This window comes from Mastigoproctus giganteus, chromosome 7, assembly GCF_048544385.1.
Source record: "Mastigoproctus giganteus isolate SK-2022 chromosome 7, ASM4854438v1, whole genome shotgun sequence".
Lineage (NCBI taxonomy): Eukaryota > Metazoa > Arthropoda > Arachnida > Uropygi > Thelyphonidae > Mastigoproctus > Mastigoproctus giganteus.
Window position 1 is genome coordinate 10,045,609 of NC_143581.1, and position 13,934 is coordinate 10,059,542.

General features: G+C 38.2%; 1 protein-coding gene across 1 annotated transcript in view; it reads right to left on the reverse strand.

The window, feature by feature from the left end:
• Nucleotides 1–207: 207 nt before the first annotated feature.
• The window catches only part of LOC150082492 (uncharacterized), a 75,753-nt gene continuing 62,026 nt past the window's right edge, over nucleotides 208–13,934 (reverse strand). The window contains exon 7 of the mRNA XM_090377529.1: nucleotides 208–2,442. Within this exon, the coding sequence (XP_090233655.1) occupies nucleotides 1,568–2,442 (875 nt within the window). The 3' untranslated portion in view covers nucleotides 208–1,567. The remainder of the gene's footprint in view (nucleotides 2,443–13,934) is intronic.

Consider the following 13,934-nt stretch of genomic DNA (forward strand, 5'->3'; position numbering starts at 1 on the left):
CCCTTTTGTTACATACAAAAAATATCAAAGCAGGAACTGAACCACAGATCTATAAGCTGCTGCTAGACTCTCTATTTGAAGAATCCATGAACCAAACTAAAAGAGATGCTTGGACTGGCTTTCAAAATGTAGTATGTATCTTTCAGGAAAAATATATGCCCAGCATGTTGCTCATGATCATCTGAACTGACATAAGTCAGTTCAGATGATCATGAGCAACATGCTGGAGAAGTGCAGATAAAACCAGGTTGCAATATGTGAGATACATTCCCTGCAAATTATTGCTGGATGCTAAAAAGAGAAACAGCAACCAAATCTTGCTGCCTGAGGAAGTCAAAAAAAGTTTAACCTACAAGAAACAAGAAACCCAGTCTGTGGCCATCTATCACTGACATAACCTTTGATGTTTGTTTTTATCAGTATTTGTATATAAAAATAACCCATGTGTAAAATTTGTAAAAACACAAAATAAATCAGAAGCATCTACATTAATATTCTTTTGTAAAAAATTCTGACGTGATAAGCCAAATTTCCAGTAACTTTTGAAATTTTCATTAAAATGCAGACCGGTGTAATATGTGAATTTTGACAGTACAGTAAACCCTTGATTTTGCAGATCCCAACTTAAGGAACTTCAAATTTAACAAACAAAAAAATTTTTTCTTTGACTAGCACCAGAGTGTACCACTATACTGTCTTTGTAAATTATCTTCTACTAATTATATACTATGTATCAACCAACAGACAAGGTAAATAAAAGCATCCTTTTTGTCATTATTTCAGTGTTTCTAATATTAAATTTTCAATTATGTGGGGTACAAATGGTCTCAAAAAATAACTTTGATTTACTGGACATTCAGCCCTCAACCCCTTCAATTAGTCTGTAAAATTGAGAGTGTAATATAACTTAGAATACACTGAGGGTGAAAATTTCAACAGCATATAACAAAAAGGTGTTTTAATCACTTTTACACCAAAAAATTCTATAAAGTTTTACCATAAGTCAGTTCGATAAAGTTTTACCATAAGTCAGTTCGATAAAGTTTAATAACAACGATGAAAATCAATATCATAAAAACATATTTTACATAATGGGAATACACTTTATTGGACATTAATGCAGAAATCAGGAAAGGTAAGCATTGTAAACTGTTTAATTGTGCAATCTAAGAATATAATCTACATTTCTTACAGACTGTAAAATCATAAGTTATCCCATGTCTATATTATGATGTCTTAATTCCTTCTTAGTAAGGCTACACTTTCAATTTAATTAAACCAATGCTTACAAGAATATCTAACTGAAAAGTGACTGGAACCTTTTTGTCAATATTTGTGATGTTAATTAAACTACACAAATGAGAGAACATAAATTTGTATATTGCCACATATTGTGCCAAATAATTATTTGTGTGATGGGGCAGGGATTTATTAAGTTTAATAAAAACTTTCTAATTAAAAAAAAATAATTAAAAATGTTCTAAAATGGTCTGAATAAGGCATAAACATAATGAATATACTTATCACATTTTGTGTGAAACTAAAACCACAATTAAAACAGTTAAAATTACTGGGCCTGGTATGCAGAATAATTCTGATTTTGCTCATAAGTATAAGGTTGATTTTGTGCTGATGCTCCAGGAGTCATTGGACTATGCATTCCACTTGCTGCTGGAGATGCCATTTGAGGTGTAATTGATCCTTGTGGTATTGAAGTATGAGCAATCTGGCTTGACTGCGTCTGAGGACGATAGTGGGCATAGCCCTGTTGACCATAGCCAGGTGGATAACGTGACTGCTGTGGAGTTGGAGGTGGTGGTGTTGAACCCTGTGCTGCTGGGCTGGGAGTAGAATGGGCATAAACTGGTTGTGAAGTAGACTGTGGACCATATCCTGATTGAGTTGTTGGAGGCCCATAACTGGCCTGAGAGGTGGAAGAAGAAGAATAATTTGTTTGAGAATGGGGCATATATCCTTGCGTCATTGGTGGATTGGCATAATTTGTTTGTGATGTAGAAGATGATGAATATGCCTGGGAATTCTGGGGTGGATACCACTGAGATTGAGAATTTGAAGAAGGAGTGCCATAATTTTGACTCTGCTGAGCATAGCTCTGTGGCTGAGATGTCTGTGATGTATAAGTCTGAGTCTGTGGTGTAGGTGCTGTTGCTTGATTATATCCTTGGGATTGAGAAGTTGACTGGGCAGAATAACTATTCTGAGTCTGAGGTTGACTCGACGGGGTGGCTGCATATGCTTGGGTCTGTGAAACTGATGCAGAATATGTTTGAGGACCAGCCGCACCCTGATATGTGGATGCAGAATGAGGCTGCGAAGTGTAATTATTTTGTGTTGGAGTATTACTATATTGAGGATGCTGTTGCTGTTGCTGAGTGGCACTTTGGGGTGGAGGGTAGCCACCTTGCTGATACTGCTGTGCACCTATAAAAATAAAACAATGAAAAGTTACAAGGTGAAACTAAAAGTATATTATGTTTTACAATAATGTGACAGTAATAATATCTCTATCAATCTTACAAAGTAACACTGCTCTAAAATGTGTTCAAAAAGCTAATATGACAAATTTACTATATTTGTCTGAATATAAGCTGTGCTCCCCAAATTATACGGTCTTAAAAAAAAAATAAATATATATATATATATTTACATCAATTTTGCTATAAAACTACACGCACATATGAAAAGAAATCTTGCTTTCACTTTAAGGTTGCACTAATTGTCAAACTCATAAATGTAGAGTACTTGAAAAATAAATTAGTTTGGAGGCAAGGAACTATGAATTCTGCCTCTTTATGACCACTGACTCTGGGAATATTAAACACAAATCTCTCAGGACAAAGCACTACAAATACTGTTGCATTAGAAGACAAGAGTGCCATTCCAAATTCTGTGTGCAACAATCAGAACAACTAATGGTAAGTAAGTTTCATATCGATCTGGAAAATGAAGAAAGATACTGCAATAGTTAAAGGTAAAGCCATGGGTTTTAATTTCAGAAAAAGGGGGACTACTACATCTATTAATCGGGTGGTTTCAGAGGGAGGGCAAATACATTAGGAACATGCAATACCTTCAAAGCAATAATCATGAAAGCCATGAATGCATAAATAATATTAAGAAAATATAGCATGCAGAAAATTCCAGAATGGATGAATACTGAGCTGGCCAGTCTAATAGAGAATAAAATGGCAGCCTGGGAAAGTTACAGAGTGATGAAAAGTACTGAAGCTTACAATTTCCCAAAGGAACTAGTTATTGTTGGTGACTCTATTGTCAGGGAGATGGGGAATATACTATGCAAGAAGGATAGGTGGAACAGGACCAGGGTATGTCTGCCAGGGGCAAAAGTTGATGACATTGTAGAGCAGATATCTTTTAAGAGCACAAAAGGTGATATTGTAATATGCGTTGGAACTAATGACATTAAGAGTAAGAGATCAGCAGATTTACTCAACAAGTACAGGTCAATGTTGAAAAAAAGTCGAGAATAGGGTTGAATATGAGTGGCTGCAATTCTGCCCAGACATGATAGGAGGGAGTATATGATGAGAGCCTTGTCGATCAATTCAGGCTTGGAGAGACTGTGCAAGGCTCAAGGGGTACAATTTTTTTCAGCCAGGTCTGTGCTTGTTGACAGGAGAGACTACTTCTACAGGGATGGGGTAAACTTAAATAGAAAGGTGCAAGAATATTTGCTGATGCTATCGAGGCAGTGTTAGGTGGGTTGGAAAACTGCTAGTTGGGGTGGGATACACAGACTAAAAGGTTAACAGTGGCCACAGGCAGAGGCAAAAGTTATTCTTGAACTGCTTCTATTAGAATGAACAGCAGCCTGGAAAGCAAGGCAATGGAGATTTCCAGGACTGCTGGGAGTCATAGTGGAACAAATAAATACATGGGCAGCGTTAGGGTAACTAAGAGGAGAAACAGGTGCATATATACTTGCATGTACACCAATGCTAGGAGTATAGTAAATAAATTTGATGAGCTTGAAGTGCTAGTCAAGACATCAAAGGCAGATATTGTGGGGATATCAGAGACATGGTGTCACACAGACATAAGCAGTGCAGAATTGGAATTTGGGGAGTGCAATGTGTACAGAAAGGATAGACAGGACAGGGAGGGTGGAGGAGGGGTTATGCTGTTAGTTAAGAAACACAAAATCTAAGAAGTGCATCCAATTGATGCTGGTGGACAATGCAATGTTGAGTCTGTTTGGTGTGATATAAGCACTGCAAAAAGGAAAAATGAGAGTAGGAGTGTGTTATAGGCCTAATGAATCTGATGAGTATAATGAGCAATTGTGCAGAGAAATAGAGTGGGCCAGTAAACCAGAATGTCTTATGAGGGATTTTAACTTTCCAGATATCAACTGAAAATTGTGGATTGGTCACTCGCACACTAACAAGACTTTTGTGGATTTATTGGATGACTGTTATCTACAGCAACATGTTCAGGAGGCAACAAGAGGGAGTCAATGTTGAAAAAATCAGTGCAAGAAGCAGTGATTTTTATGCATTAAGAATCTTCAGATAAAAGAACCAGTGGGTGACAGTGATCACAATGTACTGATGTGGGAATTACTAAAAGATGTAACTACCATCAAGGCTAAAGGAAAGGGCTATTGCTTTCGTAAAGGTGACTACAGGGATCTCAGACAGTTTTTAAATTCTGTACAGTGGGATTAACTGATGATGTTACCAACATTGAATTCTAAATGGGAAGCCTTCAGGGACTTAATTTTGGAGGCTACTAGGCTTTTCATTCCAACTAAGAAATACTGTTCAAAGTTTAGGCCTAAATGGAGGTCAGATGAACTAATGAAGCTCGTGGCAGAGAAGAAAAATGGAATGCATATAAAGTATCAGATGACACAGACGCCTATGGCAGATATAAACTAGTCTGTAATCAAGTCACAAAGGAGGTTAGGCCGGCGAAGGCAGATTATGAGAAATCCTTGGCAAAGGATGTAAAGAAAAACAGCAAAGAGTTCTTTACTTATGTAAACTCTAGAAAGAAAGGGATGAATCAGATTGGACCACTTAACATATTTGGGTTGACTATTGCTGATCATGCTCAGGTAGCTAATTAACTGAATGAGTATTTTGCATTTACATTCACACATGAGGAGTTATTCAATGAGGGGCGTGCTAGATCTTTATCAAACTCTAACAGGGAGCTAAGTGATTTTGTAATAACTGAGAGCAAAATGGGGGGAGAAATTGTTGAAGTTAAACTTAAAAAAGGCATCTGGGGTGGATGGGATCTATCCTTAGCCATAATTATGAGAGCTTCCTTGGACTCAGGGGAGGTCCCCATGGACTGGAGGTGTGCAAATGTTTCACCAATTCACAAAGGGAGTTCAAAAGGCAACAAGCAATTATAGACCTGTTAGTTTAACTTGTGTTCTGGAGAAAATAATGGAATCACTGGTTAAAGAAGCACTGCAGGATCATCTAGACAAGACTGTAGTAATAGTTAAGACACAGCATGGGTTTGTTAACGGGAGGTCTTGTCTGACCAATTTGATTGGATACTATGATGTGGTCACAAAGGAACTGAATGCCAAAAATAACTTTCATATCATATACTTGGATCTCAGGAAAGCTTTTGATACTGTTGCACATAGAAGACTGTTGTACAAATTGGAGAGGTATGGCATTAAGGGTAAGTTGCTACAATGGATAAAGGGATGGTTGAGTGAGAGACAGAGAGTGGTAATCAATGAACAATGCTCTTCATGGACAAATGTTATTAAGTGGAGTTCCCCAGGGTTCGGTGTTGGGCTCACTGTTGTTTTGTATATTTATCAATGATAGTGATGAAGGTATATCAGGTTTAATGTCCAAGTTTGCAGATGATACAAAGGTTGGCAGGGTTGTTAACGACAGTAAAGACAGTATGCTACTCCAGCTGGATCTAGATAAGTTGGGCAAATGGGCTGAGAAGTGGCAACTGAAGTTTAACATTGACAAATGCAAAGTACTGCATATGGGTAGCAATAACCGAAGAGAAACCTACCAACTGTGTGGTATTACACTCAGGGAAGTGGAAAGTGAAAAAGAACTGGGGGTAATTGTGCAGTCAAATATGAAGTTCGCTGAGCAGTGTAGATGGGCTGCCAGGGCAGGTCATGGAGTCTTGTCAATGATATATAGGAATTTTGCTAGCAGGGACAGGGATGTGATTATCCTGTTATACAAGGCAATGGTCAGGCCAAACCTAGAGTACTATGTACAGGTCTGGAGGCCTCATTTTAGGAAGGATGAAGAGTTGCTAGAATGAGTACAAAGAAGGACAACAAGATTGGTGAGGGGAACAAAGGGGGGTGCTCTTGCCAAGAAAGGCTTAAGTTCTGCAAATTGCAGTGCCCGGAGAGTAGGCACCTGCGAGGTGCCTACTCTGATTGAGGTGTATAAGGCCTTGAATGGGTTGAGCAAGCTGAATGCTGATGGGATTCTTCCTCTTCTCAGATTAAGAATCTGAGGGGGCACAGATTCAAATTGAAGAAGGATAGTTGTAGAATAGATGTTGAGAAATGTGCCTTTAACCAGCAGATAGTTGATTGGTGGAACAGACTTTCATCTTTTGTTGTGGAAGTTGATAGCCTAAATAAATTTAAGGCTGAGCTGGACAGGCATTTGGAATAAATGGAGGGGGTGAAATGGGGGGAGGGTTTGTTTTTTTTTGGTTGATGCTGCATAAGCTTGCTTGCTTACTTGCATCGTATGCCTCTACTAATGCTAAATGCTAATAACTACATGTTGATCAGTAACAGTACCACAGATAAGGATAGGCATGCCTAGGCTAAGTATAAGAAACCACTGGCTAAGAAAAAAAAACAAGAATGAAGACAAGGAGCTTTTCATGTATGTGAATACAAAAAAGAAGAAAATGAATCTGATCAGACCTTTGTGCACAGAGTGTGGGAAAGTCTTAGCTAACTCAGCTGATGTTACTGATGAAGTGAATAGGTACTTCACATTGGTCTTTGCTGATGAAAGACCCTTTATGCTGAGGAGAGACTGTATGAGTGAGGCTGAGACATCAGAAATTAGTGATTTCAAAATTACAAATGACAATTTATTACAAAAACTCTTGAGCTAAAGGCAAGTAAGGTGCCTGGCATTGCAAAATATACCCAGTAGTTTTGAGAGGGGTGGCAAGAGAGTGTATTGAACCATTTAGGTTAATTTTGAGGACTCAGAAGACATTCCTTTGGAAACATAAAAGTCAGTAAATACAGACTGGTTAGTCTGACTTCGATGGTAGGAAAAATATTAGAAGCAAAGATCAAGAGTACAAACCAGAGACATTAAGATATAAATGGCATTCTGAAGAACACACAATATGGTTTTGTTAAGAGAAAATCATGTAAAATATTTAAGGGCAAAGGCCTCATGCTACAAGGTAGAATGACTAACATGTAGGTTAGTGCAAAAGCATTATTTTAACGTAGCCATCTACCAAAGTAGTTAAATTAATTAATTAAATTGGCATTGTTTTGGTTGTATCTCATATTGTGAATGCTTTCACAATGAGTTGCCATGGTATTGTACTACTTTGAATAAATAACACTTCACCAGTGGAGGAGAAGACTTATTTATTCTCAGCGGATACGACCACCCAGACGGCACTGTTTCAGAGCTTGTACCTCGTAGCATGAGACCTTTGCCCTTAAATATTTTATAGTCTATATCACTGCACACCATCGGGCATCTCTCATATTGTGAAGTTATATTTCATAACTGGGTTGTCACTATTGCAACACCATGGTACCTGCCCACCCACCGAAGAGAAGCCAACGAGCTTTGAAACGGTGCCGTATGGGTGGTGGTATCCGCTGAGAATAAATAACAGTAGTCTTCTCCACTGGTGAAGTGTTATTTATTCGAAGCAGTACAATACCAGCAACTCGTTGTGAAGGCATTCACAATATGAGATACAACCAAAACAATGCCAATTTAATTAATTAATTTAACTACTTTGGAAGATGGCTACGTTAAAATGATGCTTTTGCACTAACCTACATGTTAGAGAAAATCATGTTTAACTAACCTGGTAAGCTACATATACTGGCCTTTGTTTCGAATAACTCCAAATGCAGTGTGGTATGGATTCCATATAGTGTTTTACTGCGCTTTGGTTTAATTATAGCCATTCTTCCAGCAAAATATTGCATTAGCTGGAACAAAGCTGAAGGAATTCTCTCCAGTACATCCCACATATTTTCAATAGGACTGAGATGAGGTGAGGTGAATGTGGGGGCCTGGAAAGATTGTAGAAATCTGTGTCATGTTCTCTGAACCATTCTTACACGATGAGCTGTTGCAATGTCATCCACTGGCCATCATCTTCAGAATAACAGTGTAATATTACAGGATACAGTAGATGTGATACAAAATTCAGGTTCTCCCTGGATGACATTCCACCCTCCACTGGTATCAACAGACCCAGTTCATGCCAACAAAACATTCCCCATACCATGATACCACCTCCAGATGCTTGGGTTGTCTTAACAAGGCAAGCAGAGTTCATTGCTTATTGGTTCTTGGCACACTCTGCCTACCATCAGTGAAAAGCAAAGTATATTGTGATTCGTCTGACCAGACGATTTTCTTCCACTGTTCCATCACAACATTCTTGGCATCACTGGAAGTGGGTTTTTCTGTTATTTTTCCCAAAAGAAGTGGCTTCTAAATAGGCAACGACTGACAAAATCTGATTTCTTCAATAGCCCAGAACTGCCCTATTTCAACCCATAACTGTGCATATGGTATGGGTTGACGAGGGCAGTTCTGGGCTTGGTTGAATTCAACTGTTATTTCCTGCACACCAGATGTCTTATTTTTCTGCCACATTAATGCCCTTGAAACGCAGAAGAATCGCTTGCTTCCTAGCCATCAAAAATCTTTGAGATGGATGCATTTGAGAAACCAGTTATGTTTTTCATTTCTTGAATCGTAGCTCCTGCTAAACACGCACCAACAAAAAAGACTTTTTTCAAACTTATAGATCACACATTTTCTCCATTCTGGCTTCAGATTACTGCAGTCAAACAGCCTGTGCAGTCTTTGTACTCAATGAAACAACACATCACCACCCCACATCTGTTTTCTTTTCATCCATTTGTATTTATTCACACCTGTCTCAATTTGATTTGATTTCGGTTTTTATGGCACAAGGGCAACTAAGGTCCACTGTCTCAATAAAAAGGTTCATATATTTTTGGCCAGTGTGTATATTTTGAAACAGTTACTCATGAGCTAGATGTAGGGAAAAATTTTGACATAGTTAATTGGATTTTAGCAAGGTATTTGACTCAGTCCCTCATGAGAGGTTACTGCATAAGCAGGAACATGCTGAGATTACTAGAAAGTGTCTAGGATGGATTGAAGGGTGGCTGCAGGGCAGAAGGCAGAGGGTTGTGATTAATGAATATTCTTCAGATTGGTGTAACTCCAGAAGTGGGTCCCCCCAATGATCAGTTCTTGCATCGCTGTTGTTTCTGACTTTCATAAAGGACATCGATAGGATAAAGAGTGTGATGTCAAAATTTGCAGACAACGTAAAGGTTGGGAGAGTTGATCAGTGCCGAGCTCCTTCAGAATGATTTGAGGAGGCTTCAGGAATGGTCAGAAAAGTGACAGCTATGTTTTAATGCTGCAAAATCTTTACACTTGGATAATAGCAACCCCAAAATAACTTATACACTTAGTGGGATGGAATTAATAATAGTAGAAGAAGAAAGTGATCTGGAAGTTACAAAATGGGCATATATGAAGTTTTCTGAGCATGCAAATAAGCGGACAAGAAAGCCCATGGTGTCCTATTGATGATTTATCGAGCAATAGCCTATAGAGAGGTCATAATTCCATTGTACAAGGCAATTGTAAGACTGCATTTGGAATTCTGTGTCCAAGTATGGAGACCTCATCTGAAAAAGGGCACTGAGGTTCTTGAAAGAGTCCAAAGAAGGGCAACTCACATGGTGAGATCAGCAAAAGGGTAACCATAGGAGAAGATGTAAGGGGGCTACAGAGCTTGGCAACCAGGCACCTTAGAGGGGATCTGATTGAGGTTAGTAAAATGAACGACCACAGAATTTTCACTGTTATAAAAAATTTAGAACTAGAGCCATAAATTCAAATTACAGGGGAAGAGGCTTAAATTAGATTGCAGGAAGTTCTCTTTTAGATAATGAGATGATTGCTGTAACAAGCTGCCTTCACAGGTAGTTGAGGGCAACAGTTTGAAGAAATTCAAAGTGCAACTGGATAGTTACCTACATGAGGGGGAAACATATAATCTGTATTTTCTTAATCCTTTTTGTTTTTTTTTTGGCCAGTGCAGCAAAAGCCTTGCACTATATAGCTAATATTAATTCATTGAAAGAGGAAAATAGACATATTTTGTAAGTAACATTTCATTACTCTATATTTTCATACTCTATTATTTATTATTGTGAACCATCCTAGTCCTAATACGAATTAGCTTTATCGGAATTAATATTAGTACTAGCAACATAATGTAAGGAAGCAAAGAAGCACCAGCAAAAAAATAAATAAATAAAAGCCATCTCTAATAATAATTTGTCCAAATCATCTTTAATTTTATTCAAACTACCTACTGCCATAACACTAAGTACTAAGTTTATTTTGACAATCAATTATTCTTTGGCTGAATGCAATTTTCTGTTCTGAAATCATGTTCCTTCGTGTGTGTCCTCTGAGATGGATAAAGATGCCATCTCTTTATTTACTTAACTCTTTTTAAAGTCTTATACACTTAAATTAGCTCACAACATAGATGTCTAGTTTTCAGACTGAAATTTTGGTGTGTCTACGTCTTTCCCAAACTTCATGCAGTATTCCAGATGTGGCCTAACCCACTATATTATAAAATAATGGGATAGTCATCTCTTTGTCTCTCTATATTCATAAACAGAGCCCCCATGAGCACATGAAGTCATACCGGCCCCCTTCCTTGGCTGATGTTGAAGCTTGTGCTTCCTTTCTTACATCATTTTGCATCATAAGCAATGATGATATGTTAGAGGTAAAAAGATAAGACTTCTCATATATTTATATCTTAATAACAGAAGTAGTATAGCTAATAAATTTGATGAACTTTAAAAAAGAGTTTATTAAATTTATTAACTATACTTCTAGCATTAAGGTACAAACATCTGGCATCGAGAATTTTTGAGATTCTGTGAATAATGTGATGTTATACTGGCAAAAAAAAAAAAAAAAAAAAGCCCTGGGGAAGCCTCAGTTACCAGGTGGATTGTAGGTGGCAGAGGGTGAACAACCCAAAGATATATGGATTAGCAGCAAATAAGATTTATACCAAATATGCAGTCTTGGAATGAGGCAGTGAAGGATTCTGTTGCAAGGAACCATTAAAATAAATACAAGGCCAAAGACAACTTCATGACATGGCGAGTAGCACTGCCACTAAATAAGTGCAGCTAATGTCCTCACTGCCTTGTGGGAAGAAAAAGAAGAAGAGAGATCTTCGAAGGCTAAGTGAGCTTGCCCAAACATTTCTGCAGGCTGAAAGGGACTGCCCCCACAAAGGGTTGAGTATGGGGTTAACTACCTTATCCTGTAAAAAAAACAACTGTTAAAAAACCAAACAAGAGGAGCTTGATTGATCAACAGAAACAAAAGATGAGAGGAAAAGGTAAATGAGTTTATTCAGAGCGATCGAGAATGTCTAAATAGGGCAGGCACATTTAAGAACTTGAAGAGAGTACTGGAGAAGTATAAAATCTGGGTAGCAGCATTGTAGTAGAAAGGCAGTAACATAATGGCTCTAAAGAATATATCATATTATACAGTTAAGGTGTGAACAATATGTTTGGGACTAGATTTTTGGTAGCGAAGAAATTAAAGCATGCTGTACTGAATTTTGAACTAGTGAATGACAGATTGTGTACTAAAAGTGAAATTGTTCAACAACAATCTAATTTGTGTCCATGCACCAATCAAGGATGCTGAAGAGGATGAGAAGGATATATTTCATGAGCATCTAGAGCAAGTGTATAACAGGTATAACCCCCCCTGGAACAATGTAAAAATAGTATTGAGGGATATGAATGTTAAAGTAGGAAAAGAGGAAGCCTTTAAGTCAATGATAGGTAGACAAAGTGCTCATGATGCCAGCAACAATAACAGCAAGGGGCTGATTAACCTCGCCACAAGTAAAAACATGACCATCAGCAGCACATACTTAGACCATAAAAATATCCCAAAAGCAACATGGACCTCTCCAGATGGGATAGCCAAAAATCAAATAAACCATGTTTTGATAGACTGGTGTCACAGGTTGGACGTGATGGATGTAAGGGCATGCAGGTGTGTGTGTGTGTGTGTGTGTGTGTGTGTGTGTGTGTGTGTGTGTGTGTGTGTGTGTGTGTGTGTGTGTGTGTGTGTGTGTGTGTGTGCGTGGTATGGCTGTTTATTGGCGCATTAGCTGCTATGCTATAGTACTCCTATTCGTAGGAATATTAAAAAATAATTAATAATGAAGCCAGTTTAAATTAATTTCAGTTCTGAAACCTATTCATAAAAGATGATACACTCCAATTTGTTTTAAAAAGCAGAAAAGTTCATTAACATTTTGCGTCCTCTCCAATGATTTGATGTAATGTCAATGGTTCTCGACGATTAGCCAGATTTTGAAGTATTGAAGCTTGATGTTGTTGATAGTGTGGACAGTCATTCAGAATATGTTTAACAGTTAGATGTTCTAAGCAGTGTAGACACTGAGGAGGATCATCGCCCATTAGTAGATGGAGGTGAGTCAGATGGATGTGTCCTATTCTCATTCGTGTGAGTACCACTTCTTTCCACCGCACTGTCTGATTGCTCGAGTGCCAGAACTTTGGGTCTCGTTTCAACTGGAAAAGTTTGTGATTCGTTTGGTTATGCCATAATTCTGTCCACTGTGCATGGCATGCTGCTTGAATTAAGATATTATAATCAGATGCTGGAATAGGGACAGAGGTTAGGTCTAAACTTGATGGACTTTTGGCAGATATATCAGCCACTTCATTCCCTTTTATGCCTGAATGTGCTGGAATCCAGCAAAACTTCACTAGTTGTTGACGACGATAAATTTGCAATAACAAACTCCTGATTTTCATTAAAATATGGTGATTCTTTTGAGAGGTATTCTGCATTGCTCTAATTGAGCTGAGAGAGAGTCAGTGTAAACTATATATTTTGCAGATGGATGTAAAGTCAAATTTTCTAGAGCTAATTGTATTGCATACAGTTCTGCTGAAAAGTTGCTATACTCAGGTGGAAGAGAAGCTGATATGATAGCAGAGGGAAACACTGCTGCGGCTCCAACAGTTGAAAAAGATTTGGAACCATCTGTATATATTGGCAAGAAGTCAGCACAGGTTTGAATATGGCTAGCATGGAGTTGTTGCGCAGTCAGTGCTGATAGACGATTCTTTCCCCATTGAAGAAAATAGGTATCACAGGTCAGTTGAGGAAAGGTGGTCCATGGTGGATGAGAGTGATTGTTTATCTGTTGCCTATTGTGGAGAGGAATATTCCAATTCTGTGATATTTCAAGGAGCCGTAGGCCAGCTGGTCGTATTTTACTTGGTTTATTTCTGTAGAGATTGAGTAGTGGTTGAATAAAAAAGTATGGCTGAATAGGATGCAAAGAGCAAGTCTGTATTTTGGCTGCATATTTAAGTAATAGCATTTTTCTATAGCATTTTTCTACGAAGATGCAGAGGGGGCTCATGAGCTTCAATGTATAGACTCTGAGTTGGAGATGTCCTATATGCACCAATTGCAATCCGCAGTGCATTATGTTGAATAGGATCCAGCCAGCGTAGCACACTCCTTCAGGCAGAATCATAAACCGGAGCACCATAATCTAAATAG